At 41.3% G+C, this 16291-nt stretch overlaps 1 protein-coding gene across 5 annotated transcripts in view; it reads left to right on the top strand.

The window, feature by feature from the left end:
- Positions 1-16291, top strand: part of arid1b (AT-rich interactive domain 1B) — a 549279-nt gene that overhangs the window by 518388 nt on the left and 14600 nt on the right. For all 5 annotated transcript variants that reach the window (XM_059648487.1, XM_059648486.1, XM_059648484.1 and 2 more), the window contains one exon: positions 817-1612. In XM_059648487.1, the coding sequence (XP_059504470.1) occupies positions 817-1612 (796 nt within the window). The remainder of the gene's footprint in view (positions 1-816; positions 1613-16291) is intronic.

The raw sequence follows: 16291 nt of genomic DNA, 5'->3' as shown, positions 1-16291 counted from the left end.
ACCGCTGACCCACCATGCTGCCCTTTTTCAAATACTTAGCATTATCCATTCCTTTGTCTGCATAGCTGCTCTTATTTCTCTCTCAGCTCTATCTCCACCTATTGTTCACTCCCTTTCGCACCCTGGTCGTCAGCATAAATACCACTTTTTCCTAGCTGCAGTCAGTTCTGAAGAAGGTTCAATCATTCTGGAAGTCTTTCTGTGCTTTCTGTCCACAGATGCTGCCAGACCTGCTGACTTTCTCCAGCAGTTCCTGTTTTTGTTTCAGATTTCCAGAAGTCATTTTTTTATTGTTATCATTTTTCCATGCATAATGGGATATGGTTCTTTTGACAAAACGAGCTTCCAGTAAACTTTCATTCTCACTGAATTTTTCGGTATTAACTTAAATGATGACAGGTATTAAACATCATTACAGTCATGTTTCTTTTTAGTTTATAATATACTCATCTAGTTTGGCTACAGAGTGGGAAATCTTCAAGAAATTGAATGTTGCAATTTTTGAAGATGGGCAATCTAGTTTGATGAGCTTTTAAACCCTGAAACGTACTACTTATTAATTAAACAGTAGCCTGTAAAGCAAAGTTTTCTTTGAGCTTCAGGCTTCCTATTTCGATGATACTTCAGTATACTTTTCCCGAATGTGCATCTTGGTCATTATTTAGCTTCTATTTTTAGCTGATGATAGGGTGCCAATAAATCAATTTGCCATTAATGACTAAAGTGATCATGATTCCTTAAGATAGTTGTATTTTCTATTTTTTAAAAAAGTGCCTTTCCACATGTAGTTATCATTGTTTCTGTTTTAACACACAGAATTATAAACGACCCATGGAAGGCATGTATGGTCCCCCACCAAAGCGTCATGAGAGTGATATGTTCAACATGCAGTATGGCAACCAACAGCAGGAAATATTCAACCAATATGGAAACACTTACTCTGGACCAGACAGGAGATCCATGCAAAACCAGTACCCCTTGACGTACAATAGAGAGAGGATGCAGGGTCCAGGCCCAGGCCCAGTGCAGCAACATGGAATACCACCACAAATGATGGGAGGACCAATGCAAGTATCCTCTGCCGAAGGGCCACAGCAGGGCGTGTGGCAATCACGGAATGATACGACAATCACGTCTTACTCGTACCCAAACAGGCAAGGCCCCGGAGCACCTCCGCCAGCATCGCCATATTCAGGGATGAATCGCACTGATGAAATGACATTACCTGACCAGAGAATGAACCATGAAGGTCAATGGCCTTCTCATGTGAACCAGCGTCAGCCTTCCTACATGTCTTCAGCTTCCATGCCATCTATCTCACGACCTTCTCAGTCCTCCTATCAGGCAACTTCAATGCCAAACCACATTTCCAGAGCTCCAAGTCCAGCTCCCTTTCAACGATCTTTAGAAAACCGAATGTCTCCCAGCAAGACTCCATATATGTCATCCATGAAGATGCAGAAGGTTGGCCCTCCAGTTCCAACCCCTCAGGTTGTTGCTGCACAACAACAACAACCCCCTATGAGGCGGGAAATTACATTCCCTCCCAGTTCAGTGGAAGCATCGCAACCAGTCTTAAAAGCAAGACGAAAACTTACCTCAAAAGATACTGGTAGGCAAATTGAAAATTTGTCCATTTGAATTAGTTTTGAGTTCAGGGGATAATTATGTTGTACCTATTTTTGGAGATTGATTGCTTTAAAAAAGCACTTTTCATGGATTTAGATAATTTGCATGTTATATTACGTGATGGGGTTTGTTTTAAGCAGCATATGCAATTAATATTTTGTTGTTAAATGGTGAAAGTTAGGAAACTTTACCAGACCTTTTTTTAATGTAAAGGGTTGCATTATGTGAATGCTGAAATATTTGTTTAATGCCAGATGAAGTTGTCTCAACTTGGAATACTTAAAAGTAAAACATTTCAGCAAGGTTCCCCAAAACTGGAAAAAGTAGATTTTGTGCTGGCCAGACAGTTGTTGCACAAATGTATGTACGATTTCTGCAAAGGGATCCAGCAGAATTCTCATCATAGTATACTCCAGAGCATTTGCCAAAGAAATTAAACTTTCCACAGGACAATTCCAGTATGCCTGGAACCTTATGAAAGACTCCATAAAACTCTAGAGACTTTTAGCTAGCACTGATGAAGTTAAATAAAAGTTGCGCAGGTAAAGTCAGATTATTAAATAACCTTGCTCCTGTGTAACTGTCCATTGGAAATTCATACGGATGACCCCTGGAATGGTAGGCCTAACATACAGTGAACAGCTGAGGATCCTGCGGTGTATTCATTAGAGTTTAGAAGGTTGAGGGGAGATCAAATAGAAACTTACAAGATAATGCGTGGCTTAGAAAGGGTGGATGCTTGGAAGTTGTCTCTGTTAGGCGGGGAGACTAGGACCCGTGGGCACAGCCTTAGAATTAGAGGGGGTCAATTTAGAACTGAAATGAGGAGAAATTTCTTCAGCTAGAGAGTGGTGGGCCTGTGGAATTCCTTGCCGCGGAGCACAGTGGAGGCCGGGATGTTAAATGTCTTCAAGGCAGAGATGGATAAATTCTTGATCTCGCAAGGAATTAAGGGCTACAGGGAGAGTGCGGGTAAGTGGAGTTGAAATGCCCATCAGCCATGATTAAATGGTGGAGTGGACTTGATGGGCCAAATGGCCTTACTTCCACTCCTATGTGTTATGGTCTTATGGACCCACACTGAAGGCCCTCTCTGTCACTGGATCCAATTGTCCAGGACCACCTTTGGACACTAACCCCACATGCACACCCACTGCCACCAAACTCAATCCCCTCCACTCAACTGCCATCAGACCTGGTCCTGATCTGACAGTGACTTTCTTAGCAGCACTTGTGTTGGCACCCCAATTGCAACATTAACTCCCTGTTCCAGAAGCCACTACTACACGTGGGCTTTGGGAGCCATGCAGCTGCAAAGAAAGTTAGAGGGAACACTACCTAACACCTTGCCCCTGACCCAGCCATCTATTCCCTATTGCATGCTGCACCAGATTCGACTCAACCTTCCCTTCCCCAACTCCATCAACAGCTTATACTCTGCCAGATCTGAGCTCCCGGACCCAGTACCTGCCTTTCCAACCCACCACCGAACTTGATTTCTCCAGACCACCCAAGCTCCCTAAAAATCTAACTGCTCTCTTACACCCTTGCTCCCTTTCCAGCTGTCACCCTACACTGCGCCCCCCTCCTCCTTGCTGGCAGCTACCCAGTTGACACCATACCCACCTGGCCTCCTACTAAGCTGGCACCCTACATGGCTTAGCTGACACTTTAACCCCTTACCCATCAGGCTTCCAGCACCATAACATGACACCTAACTTGTGTACTTACCCTTTGACATCAGCTGTCAAAAAGGCTGTCTGGACCTTGAAATTTTAACAGCTGACTGTTTAAAAAGGGGTAATGGTTTGCCTTCCTCTTACACTTGGAGGGAACTGTCAAAATAGAAATACAGTTCTGCATGTGAGTGAGCCCTGAACAGAATCCCCTCAAAAATGTGGAACATACTTCTTTCTGTGCAAGATTGTCAGTTACCAAAAAGGCATAACATGTCTGAACAGGTTAATTAGAAAATATCTATATGTGAAAAGGCCTGTCACTGCACAGATAAGGATGGATGAACTGACTGGCTTTTTCACATATAGATATTTTCTAATTAACCTGTTCAGACATGTTATGACACACCTGCCACAGACATGATTTGAACCTGAGCCTTGTGGCCCACATGTTGTGAATAGCATGTCTAGCAGCCTGTCTGGAAAGAAAAGTAGAGTTAATGTCTTCTGTTGAATAAGACTGTTCTTTAGACTTTATCACATCCTGGCTTTTCTTGTGCTCTAATTTTGACTGGCAGCACAATTTTAAGCAAATTTACTTGTTTTTGAAAGTTGTCTTAAGATTTTTAGGAATTCATTGTTTAAAATAATTTAAATGCAAAATTTTGTCATTTTAGCTTTTGATAGGTCCCTCCCTTCAATCCAAGCAGCTAAGGCTTTCAAAAAATACTTAGTGCTTACAGGTCTACATTGACCTTCTCTAATATGAAACAGACATGTTTATGTTTAATGGATGCATCAGAAAAGAATGTATGTCAGTTGGAAAGCAATAGTTTTTAAGCATCACTCACCTCTATTTATTATCATTTGTGCAAAAATATTTTGCTATTTACCAAATTGCAGTTGGAATGACCCTGAAAATATAAGTTTGCTGCAGTCAATAATTTTATTCTTTCACCATAACTGTCAGAATTATCCTCCAATGACAAGAGAACCATGCATCGACACTGTCATTTCAGTTTGATTTTTCTGTCACTTCTCCATCAAGGGCTTATGACTTGACATCCCATACTGGAGTTTTCGCAAATAATTGAAGTTGACGTTTCACTATTGCCCTTTGGAAGGAATGTAAAAGAGAGCCCTCATTTGCTTTTGCTGATGCGACGCATTTCAAGATACAATATGAAAAGAGCAGAAGATTGCCTGACATAGAAAATAGAAGTATAGTCATTCAGAACATTGAACCTGCTTAGCCATGCATATGACCATGGCTGATCCTCTAGCTCAGCACAACATTCCCACTCTTTCTCCATGCCACTTAACACCTTATTGATGTTAAGAAAGAAATCTGTTGCTTTCTCAAATATATTCAGTGACTTGGCCTCCATCACCTTATGAGGTAAAGAATTCTACAGGCTCCTCACCATGGAAGTGAAGAAACCTCTTCATCTCAACCCTAAATGCTGAAACCATGATCCCTTTTCTAGACTCCCCAAGCCAAGGGGAAAGCCATCCTGCATCTAGTCTGTTCAGTCCTGGCAGAATTTTACACATTTCAGTGAAATCCCCTGTCATTCTTCTAAATTTTTGTGAATGCAGGCCTCGTCAACCCACATTTCTACAACAAACCTGCAATCCAAGAATCAGTCTAGTTGAACCTACCCAACTTCCCTTTTTGTTTTGCCTGTTCTACCTACATATAGAATATCCTTGGATATTCAGTTCTAACCAGTGGTCATCCTACAGCCATGTCTCCACAATCACAATCATATCAGATCCATTTACGACTATTTGTGCTGTTAATTCATTCAGCTTATTGCAGTTGAGGAGGAGGAGGAGGTCGTATAAATAACCCCACACTCACTGATAGAACAGCCCAAAGCATCGTTGCAAAAGATGAGGCTAAAGCATTTGCAGTGATCTTCAGCCAGAAGTACTGAGTGAATGACCTATTTTGGCATCCTCCAATGGTCTCCAGCATCATAGCCAAATCGATTCACTCCTTATGATATCAACCAACAGTTGAATACACTGGAGATTGCAAAGGCCAGTGGCTCTGACAACATTCCAACAATAGTACAGAAATTTTTTGCTTCGGAGCTCACAGCTCCCCTGGATAAGCTCTTTCAGTACATTCTCTATCTGACAATGTGGAAAATTGCTTAGGTATGTCGTACAGACAAATCCGACCCAGCCAATTACTGCCCTATGAGTCTACTCTCAACCGTAAATGAATGCAACCATCAACATTGCCATCAAGCAGCACCTGCTCAGCAATAACCTGCACAATGACACCCAGTCTGGGTTCCACCACGGCCATTTAGCTCCTTACATCCTTAAACCTTGGTTCAAACATAGACAAAAGAGCTGAATTCCAGAGGTGAGGTGAGAATGGCAGCCTTTGATATCAAAGCCACGTTTGATCGAGTGTAACATCGAGGAACCATAGCAAAACTAGAATCAATAGATGGGGGACAAATTCTCCACTATTTAGAGTCCTACCTGGCATTTAGGAAGATAATTGTCGTTTTTGGAAGTCAGTCACCTCAGCTCCAGGACACTTCTGCAGGAGTTCCTCCGGGTAGAGTCCTAGACTCAGTCACCTTCAGCTGTTTCATCAATGACACTCCCTCTACCATGAGGTCAGAAATGGGATGTCCGGTACTGATTGGCGCAATATTCAGCACCATTTATGATCCCCAAATACTAAATGCAGTCCATGTTCAAATGGAACAAGATCCAGACAGTATCCAAGCTTGGGCTGACAAGTGGCAAACAGAACTGACACCACACAAATGACCACCTCTAATAAGAGACAATCTAACCACCGCACTTCGACATTTTATGGTGTTGAAATTCATGAATTCTGTGCTGTCAACATCCTCGGGGTTACTATTCACCCAAAACTCAACTGGACTCACCACATAAACACAGTAGCTGCAGCACCATCTTCGAGGTTAATAAAATGCAGTGACTTACTCAAATCCTGACTCCCCAAAGTCTGTTCACCATCAACAAGGCACAGGTCAACAGTGTGATGGAACACTCCCCACTTGCTTGGATATATGCAACCTCAACAACATTGAAGAAGCTGACACCATCCAGAAAAAACCAGCCTGCTTGATTGGTACCAGATCCTCAAGCATCCACTCCCTCTACCACCTACGCTCAGCAGCAGTCTTCCAAAATATACTGCAGAAATTCACCAAAGATCCGTAGATACCACCTTCCAAATTTACAACCACTTCCATCTACGAGGACAAGAGCAGCAGGTATACAGAAGCACCACCCCAAGCCATTCACCATCATGATTTTGAAATTATCTCTATTCCTTCACTGTGGCTGGGTCAAAATTCTGGAATTCACTCGCATAGGTCAACCTTCAGCACGTGGGCTACGGTGGCTCAAGAAGACAGCTCATGGCCTTCTCAAAGGCAGCTGGGGACGGGCAATAAATGCCAGCCAGTCAGCGATGTCCATGTCCCATGAGTGATTATAAAAAAGAAGCTTCAGGAAAGCTGGACAGCTTGCACCTGAACAGAGCTGGGACAGACTCTTCTGGGTCACTTTGCTCATGATGTTGTGGCGGCTTTCAACTAACTTAATGGGTGTGGGAACTAAGAGAGAAAAGTAGATGAGAATACCCGGGTTAACAAAATACTATGGGATACAATGGGTACCAGCAAAGAAAATAGCAAGTTAATGGCTGAAAGAAATTAAATCTAACCAGAGTTAACATGCATGTATGCAAATACATGGAATGTAATAAATAAGGTTGGGAAGTTACAGGTGAAGATTGCCTTTTGGAAATATGACATTGTGGCAATACCAGAGTCCCAACTCAAGGAGAGGATGTTACTTAATCCTGGGTATAAATTGTTAAGAAAGACAGAAAAGGAAGGAACGGAGGTGGGAAAGCATTATTGATTAAGAAGATGCAGTGCAGTGCTGGGGATAGAGGATCTCTCAGGATGAAAGGGCAGAGTCAGTCTGGCAAGAACCAAGAAATAAATTTGATCCTGCAGCATTGCTTGCTATAGCCTGCAGACCACCAATTAGTGGGAATGATGAACATTAGTTGTAATGGATGTCTTCTGTTACTCAGATATGGACCGGGATACTGGTAGTGCACGGGACAAGAATGAGCAGGTGTTCCCAGCTTGTGTTCAGGAACATTTCCTACAGCAATTTGTGTCCACCTCAAAAACAGCAGATACATTGTTGGACTAGAACCTTAGAAATGAGGGGAACAGAAAGGGTCAAGTGATAAGGTACTGGATGATAGTAGAAACAACAAACCAGAGTAAGAAAAATCTATTGGTAAGACCAGAATGCAATGGAGCAAGAATAGAGCTGGTGAGGATTGACTGAAACAAGAGTTTGGCAAGATAAGCATTGACTGAACAATGGGTTACCTTCAAAGAACAGAAGGCTTGGGTGTATTCCCTCTAAGAGAAAAGGTAGGGTGAACAAATCCAACATTCCCTGAGTGACAAAAGAGGTAGAAATTAAAATTAGAAAGAGAAGTGTGCTTTGACTGGTAAGGCAGAAAAAACAATTGAGAATTAACAGGAAAAGTGAAGGTTTAGAGTGTAGCTGGAAAAGCAAATAAGAGAAGCTGAGTAAGTAAGTAAAGTTGCCAAAGTCCCAGAAGACCATAGGGCTGCTGTCTCATAACAGATAACTGGATGCTGAGTTTAACCTGAAGGTCACCATGCCTCAGGCAAGGGGCAAAAGCGAGAAGGCATGGTAACTTCAGTGAATGCAGAAATTGAACCTGTCCTGTAAACATCATTCTGTATTGTAAACCAACCGTCCAGCTATCTGAGCTAACAGACAATCCAAAGAGAACAAGATGTTAGAACATGAACGCTTGCTGCCATAGCTGTATACTGATTTCTTCCTCTAGAGAGCAAAAAATGTTTGCAAAACCCATATAATTGAATAGGGGAAGAGAAGTGGAGAGAAAGACAGAATGGCCATCAGAACATGGCACATGCCAGTTGAGGTTTTGACTTTAATCATGTTTGTTACCACAACACAAGACCAGGTGTATGACTGAAACTAGATCATGTAGGAATTACTACACTGATTATTTCAGATTTTCAGCATCTGCAGTACTTTGGGCAGCATGGTAGTTCAGTGCTTAGCATGGCTGTCTCAAAGTGCCAGGGACCTGGATTTGATTCCACCCTCAGGTGACTGTGTGGAGTTTGCACATTCTCCATGTCTGCATGGCTTTCCTCCCACAGTCCAGAGATGTGCAAGCTAGGTGGATGGGCCATGCTAAATTGTCCTTCGTGTCTAGGCATATGCAGGCTAGGAGAATTAGCCATGAGAAATAGGATCACAAGGATAGGGTAGGGGGTTGGGTCTAGGTGGGACGCTGTTCAGAGTGTCGGTGTGGACTCAATGGGTTGGTAGGCCTGCTTCCATACTGTGGGGATTCTGTGGTATGACAAAGTAATGGGAGGAGCCTGGGACCCCAGTTAACATCAATTAATAATTTAGTAAAACAAAGACCTGCAGATCAAAAACAAACAAAAACAGAAATTGCTAGAGAAACTCAGCAAGTCTGGCAGCATCTGTGAAGCGAGAAACAGTGTTCACATTTCAAAACCAGTGACCCCTCTTCAGAACTGTTCTTCATGGTCACTTCACTCAGAATGTTAGCTTTGTTTCTCTCTCTGCTTAATAATTTAGAGAAATAACTTAGTCAAACCTGTCAGTACTTTTTTTCTCATACGTATTTACCTTCATCTGTGCATACTTATTGTCAGTTTTCTCAAATGTTTATATTTGCATTATTAGTAATGACCCTGTTATCTCTCGAGTCTGAGCAAATTATGTGCTCAAGTTCCACTCCAGAGATTTGAACATACTATCCAAGTTGACAATCCAATTCAGAGTGAGTGCTTTAATGTCAGTTGTACGGCTTCTGCAGAAGTATAGAATACAAAAATAGGGATATAAAGGTGAAACTATAAGACACTCGTACAGCCGCAGTTAGAATATTTGTGTGCATTTATGATCACCACTTTACAAGAAGGACATAATTGACCTGATGTGAGTTCAGAGAAGATTTACTAGAACGTTGCCGGGACTGGAGAATTGTAGCAACAAGGAGAGATTGGAGAGGTTAGAGTTGTTTCCCATGGTAGAGAGTTCAAAAACTAGCTGTCATCGATTCAAGCTATGTGATGGAAGGATTAGAGGTGGGTCAGGATAAACGTTTTACACAGATGGTGGTGTGTTTCTGGAATTTGCTGCCTGACTTGCTGGCTGAGGCAGAGACCCTAAACTCTATTAGAAAGTACCTGATCTGCACCTTAAGTGTTATATACTGCAGGACTTTGGGTTGTGCGCAGGACGATGGGATTAGAAAGGGCGTCTTGTGTGTCTTTTGGTCGACATGAACAAGATGGGCCAAATGAATGACTTCTGTGGTTCTTGGGTAAGATGTTGAGCATCTGCCTACTTGGGAAGTCGTAAAAGATCACCTGGCACTATTTGAAGAAAGGATGTCCCAGCATCACAAGCAAGTGGCCTTATCATTTATCTTATTGTTGTAGATGGTATCTTGCAATACATAAATTGTTGACAGCATTTCCCTACATTGCAACATTGAAATACATTGCTGTTCAGCTAATGTTTGTATTTCTCCACGTCTTTCCAGACCTGATCTACCCAGAAACACGGTACAGCATACAATACTGTGTTGACAGAAACCTGAGACAGGGACAAGAAAAGGAAGATTGATGTATCAAAGATCCAAACATTGGTTATGCCCATACCTCATTTGGATTGTTGTAGTTACTTACACAGTTCAGTCTTGTTGTTACAATCCAACATTAGTTTATTGCAAGCAGATATGTTAGCTGTACTTTTTGTAGAAGGAGTACTGCTGTTCTTTGTTCTTTAAAGTCCATAAAAGTAAAATTGGCTTCAACATATGAGCTCTGCTGCATAATTGCAATATTGTACATTGTAGAATGTTCAGAGTAGTGAAAATGTATTTATTAAAATGTGGTGTTGGCCTATGTTATTTCTCTGCAAACGTGGATATTATTCTAGAGGTTGTGGAAGGGTGAGCCAATGATTGAATGAGTCAGGTGGCTTTTTAAAAATGTGCTAACTGTCTTACTTCCCCGTTTCTGTGGTCAATAGGGCCTGAAATCTATGCTGGAACTATCCAGTGGCGTACCTGCTGTTAAGGTGCTGCATACTGTCAGACATGTTTCTTTTCATTGGTATGGAGCCACATGACATGCAATTAGTGCCAACTTTGAAAAGCCACATGTTTTACATGTGCCACTGACATGCCATTGATCTGATAGTGCACAAATCATGATATTGCTTCAAGATCTCTGAATTAGCTGCAAGCAGACAAGCATCATCTTCAGTGTTCATATTATTTGCCTTCCCTGTCAACTTATGTCAACATTTTCTCCTTTCAGGAAAAAGAACAAGTCTTTAGTGGCCACTGTTGTTTGAATCATCTAGGTGTATTAACACAAATATGCTATTTGTAAGGATAGATACTTGACTTGAGTGAATGGGAAGATTAGATATTATATAGTCTTTATTGTCAGTATACAAGGTTCCGTAACGATCTTCCAATCATCCTGTCATAAGATTACATGGGATATATGATGCAGAAACAGGCCATTTTGCCGGATCCATCCAGACCAATGTTTCTGCTTCAATCAAGCTTCCATTCATTTCTTTTCACACCTAAATCTATCTATGCAGTGCTTAATGCCCAGTAGTCGAGGCACAATCTGCCTCATGTCTCTACCATGATAGACGATGCAATATTTTCCTTTCTTGCTGAGCTGCCATCATAGAAAAGCCTTTCCTCTTGCAATTTCATTTTGTATAAACAGATATTTTCTTTGTTTCTGTTGATTTGAGACTTGCTGTTACATGTAGTCAGGATCCATTTCACATCTTTTCTTCCCCCATATGGCACTGGATCGCTAAAAGTTGTGTATGGTCTGAATATAACTGATTCTGTGATAAAAGGAACATGTGAAAATTCTTCCACAAGGTCTTTTTAATTGCTGGAATTCTAATGGAGCACTTCAAATCATAGATAATGGCAAAATAATTGTATTTATCAAGACATTAGATAGTGTTGTTTATTCTATCTACAAATGTAATTGAGAAATTTGCAATATTTTTGCTAGCCCTGAAAATTTTACATTAAAAATCCCCTCAACTTCATCCCAGAGCACGATGCCATTTCATTAGCAACTGCCATGCTTGGCAAATTTGCTGTTTGTAGATCTCTCTTCCCCAATAAGAGATGAATTCACTACTTGCCTCCACCTACATGGGCTAAAAGGACATTGTCTCCAAATCTACTATTATTTTGCGGCTCTTTTTTCAAAGTGATTTTCTCATGTCGTAGATTATCAGAAAACACATATTTTAAAGTGATTCAACATAATGAAGGTGCAATCTGATATCTGTCATTATATAAGATACCATATCTCACCTCAGAAATGTCCATAATTCTTCGATTGTGTGTTTTAAAATCAAAATGAGAAAGGTAAGAAATCTTTCAAGTGTGGAATAACTTTGAATACCATTGCACCAACAAATCTGAGCAATAAACCATCTTTTTTAAAAATTAATTGATACTGCTGTTCTCAGCTTTAAAGACTGTTCACAAAATGATTTCATTAATGGATCTCAACGGAAATGGAATTTAATGTCGTCGTCATTATCCCAACAACCTTACTTAAACAAAAGGTTGTGTTTCATTCTTCATCTATCACATTCCGCATATAGCAGGGATATTATGCACGTCCCTTAATTAGGATAGACCAAATTGATTTGCCTCAGGCGCTAGAGTCTTGTAAAAACCAAATTTTGACACCCAGTTTAGACCTAAATCTGATTCTCTACAACCCTGTCTAAATTGTATGAACCAGTCATTTAACCACATGCTTAGTCGAAGTAAAATTACTCCCATCTGGTCAATATATTCATTTACCCTGTCTATTTTACAGAGTTGGCCCCACCAACACACTTGCCAATAGAGGTCGTACAATGAACAAAATGATACTAGTAACTTCGGTAAAGTGACTATCATTTTGTTTGCCTATCTTTGGGTCAATTGACTAATAATGGTGATTACCATCAGCAGACTGGTATCTCAGCCTGATTATGCATGCTAACAAAGTAATAGCAGACTTCCTGTTCCAATGAAAACGACTGTAGATTAATCAACTCTATCCCTTGAACCATGCCATTCAAAAAGATGGTTTCACTATATTGAAACTGCATTTGCCAACCTTAGTTCCATACCCTGTATATGCATTGCTAACAAAACAAGTCCACATATCTCAGATTTTAAAAGAATTGAGCTGACGCCTTTTGTTTTTTGTAAGAGATTGTTTCTACAGATTTTCCAGAAGTAGTTTTGCCATCAAGAGAGAGCTGTATTTTTTGACACCTGCAATGACCGCCTGTCCACACTGACTAGTATCTATATAAAGCGGCATGGTGGCTCAGTGGTTAACACTGCAGCCTCACGGCGCCAGGGACCCGGGTTCGATTCCAGCCTCAGGCGACTGTCTGTGCAGAGTTTGCACATTCTCCCCATGTCCACGTGGGTTTCCTCCAGTTGCTCCAGTTTCCTCCCACAGTCCAAAGATATGCAGGCTAGGTGGATCGACCATGCTAAATTGCTCGTAGTGTTCAGGGATGTGTGGGTTATAGGGGGATGGGTCTGGGTGGGATGCTGCAAGCGGAGGTGTGGACTTGTTGGGCCGAAGGGCCTGTTTCCACACTGTAGGGAATCTAATCTAATCTAAACACCTAAGCCACTGATGCTGCAGGGAAAATAGCCCCAGCCTATTCAGCCTCTCCTCTAGCTCAAACCCTCCAACCCCAGCAACATCCTTGTAAATCTTCCTTCTGAACCTTTTCAAATTTAACAACATGCGTCCTATAGCAGGGAGACAAGAATTGAATGAAGTATTCCAAAAATGGCCTAACTAATGTCCTGTACAGCTACAACATGACATCACAATTCTTATATTCAGACCAATAAAGACAGATGTGCCAAGCACTACCACCTCTATCCTGTCTACCTGCAACTCCACTTTGAAGGAAGTACAAACCTGCACCCCAAGACCTCTTTGTTTGGCAGCTCTCCCCATTCCAGTATGATTGAAGGTAGGAGACATAGAATGGTGGTGGAGGGTTGTTTATCAGACTGGAGGCCTGTGACCAATGATATGCTGCAACGATCTGTGCTGGTCCACTGCTTTTTGTCATTTATATAAACGATTTGGATGTAAATATAGGTGGAATAGTTAATAAGTTTGCAGATGACACCAAAATTGGTGCTGTAGTACACAGTTAAAAAATGGTTATCTCAAAGTACAGCGGGCCCTTGATCAGGTGGACCCGTGGGCCAAGGACTGGCTGATAGAATTGAATTCTGATAAATGTGAGTGTTGCATCTGGTAAGGCAAATCAGGGTAGGACTTAAACACTTAATGGTTAGGTCCTAAAGAGTGTCACCAAACCAAGAGACCTTAGCTGCAGGTAGACAGTGTAATGAAGAAGATGTTTGGTACACTAAATAAAACCGAAAGAACTGCGAGTTCTAGAAATCGGAAATAAAAACAGAAATTTCTGGAAAAGCTGAGCAGGTCTGGCAGTATCTGTGGAGAGCGATCAGAGTTCATGTTTTGGGTCTGGTGATCGTTCCTCACTTTTGAATTCTGAGGAAAGGTCAGCGGACCCAAAACATTAACTATGATTGCCATCCACAGATGTTGCAAGACCTGCTGAGCTTTTCCAGCAATTTTAGGTTTCATAGGCATTTGGTACACTTGCCTCTATTTGTTGAGTGCATTGAGTTTAGGAGTTGGGATTTCTTTCTTTGGCTGTGCAGGACATTGGTTAGGCCACTGTTGAAATACTGCGTTCAGTTCTGATCTCCCTGCTATAGGAAGGGTATTGTGAAACTTGAAAGGGTTCAGAAAAGATTTACAAGGATGTTGCAAGATTTGGAGGGTTAGAGCTATAGGGAGAAGCTGAATAGACTGACGTTAATTTCCCTGGAGCTTTGGAGACTGAGGGACGACTTAATAGAGATTTATAAAATCAATGAGGGGCATGGATAGAGTGATTAGCAAAGATCTTTTTCCCAGCATAGGAGAGTCCAAAAATAGAAGGCAGAGGTTTAAGGTGAGAGAGGAAAGATTTAAAGGGGGCCTAAGGGGCATCTTTTTCATGCACAGGGTGGTACATGTATGGAATGAGCTGCTAAAGGAAGTCATGGAGGCTGGTACAGTTACAACATTTAATGGATAGGTATATGAACAGGTAGGGTTTAGAGGGATATGGGCCAAATGCTGGCAAATGGGATGGGATTAATTTAGGATATCTGGTTGGCATTGACAAGTTGGATCAAAGGGTCTGTTTCCATGCTGTACAACTCTATGACCCTATGACATAAAGTTTTTACAAATTCCTTAGCTATAGACAGAAATAAATTTATCAATCATAACGCAAAAGTTGAGCGTATTCATTTAAGTTTTTGTTCCACATACATTGGATTTGCTGCACAGTTTAATAAAGTGTTTCCACTTGACACATTTAAGGTAATATTGCACAACAATTGCTGAAGTGATTCTTAAATCTGAAGTTTGCCAACAGACCTGCAATCTACATAGATCTTCCACCAGAATGAAAGCTCACACTCCAAAAACCTCAATGTATCCCATGTTAAGAAAATAAGGTATTGCATGTGACTGACTGAAAAGGAAATTATGCCTAATAGGAATCACAAGCACAAAATCAAAAGGACTGATAAGCTGTATTTCCTTTAAACTAAATGGCTTTGTTGATCTGTGTCCTTTTTGTTTAAGAAATAATCAGGAGTAGGCTATTCAGCCTATCTCAAAGTAAGTTGATTCTACTCTTCAGTCTGTTTTTTTTCCCCACAGGATCTCAATATCCCTTCATGTCATTTAAAAAAATGTCAATCTCTATTTTAAATGTACTCAGTGGCTAAGCTTCTCAAGCACCCGGAGTGGAAAGTTCTAAAGATTCACAACCCCCAAACAAAAAAAAATCCTCATTGTGGTCGCAATTATGAAATTGTGTACACTGGTTCTAGACCCCCCAACTGGGGAAACATCTTACCTGCATGTAAGACTTAAGAAATAGGAACTGAAGTAGGCTGTCCAGCCCGTCAAGCCTGCTCCATCGTTCAGCCTGTCCATTTTCTGTGTTTTCCCCATAACCCTTGATTTCCCCAATTGATCAAGATGTTGTCTGTCTCAGCCTTAAATATGCACAAGGACTCTGCTCCATCAGCTTGTCTATGACAAGGTATTCCAAAGACATGCATAACTCTAAGAAAAGAAATTCTTCCACGTCTCAGTCGTAATTTGGTGCACCTTTATTCTGAGATCATGCCTTCTGATCCTAAATTCGCACATGAGAGTAACATCCTCTCAGCACTTACCCTGTCAAGCCCTTAGGAATCCAGTGTGTTTCAATGCGATTACCTCTCATCCTTCTGAATTCCAGTGAGTAGAGTCCCAACCCTTTTAGCCTTTGTTTATAAGACAATACCTTCATACTAGAGGTCATCTGGTGAACCTTCTCTAAACTGCTTCCAACGAAACGATTCCTTTACTTAAGGGAACCAAAGCTCCAAACGTGGTCTTAGCAACATCTTGAACGTACTCTTTCACTCCACCCTCCTTGAAATAAGAGCCAAGATTCCATCAGCCTTCCTGATTACCTGCTATACCTCTGTGCTAGCCTTCTGTGTTTCATGTGCAAGTACCTTTGTGTTGCAGTTTTCTCTCTGTTCCTTTAAGTAATTTGTTGGTTTCAATGAGATTACCTCTCATTCTTCAAAACTCTAAAGATACAGGCCCAGGTTTCCCAAACTGTCTTCATAGGACAGTCCTGCAATTCCAGGAACAAGTCTAGCGAATCTTAATGGA

The sequence above is a fragment of the Stegostoma tigrinum genome, chromosome 9, assembly GCF_030684315.1.
Source record: "Stegostoma tigrinum isolate sSteTig4 chromosome 9, sSteTig4.hap1, whole genome shotgun sequence".
NCBI classification, from domain to species: domain Eukaryota; kingdom Metazoa; phylum Chordata; class Chondrichthyes; order Orectolobiformes; family Stegostomatidae; genus Stegostoma; species Stegostoma tigrinum.
This window is presented reverse-complemented; position numbering and strand designations above follow the sequence as displayed.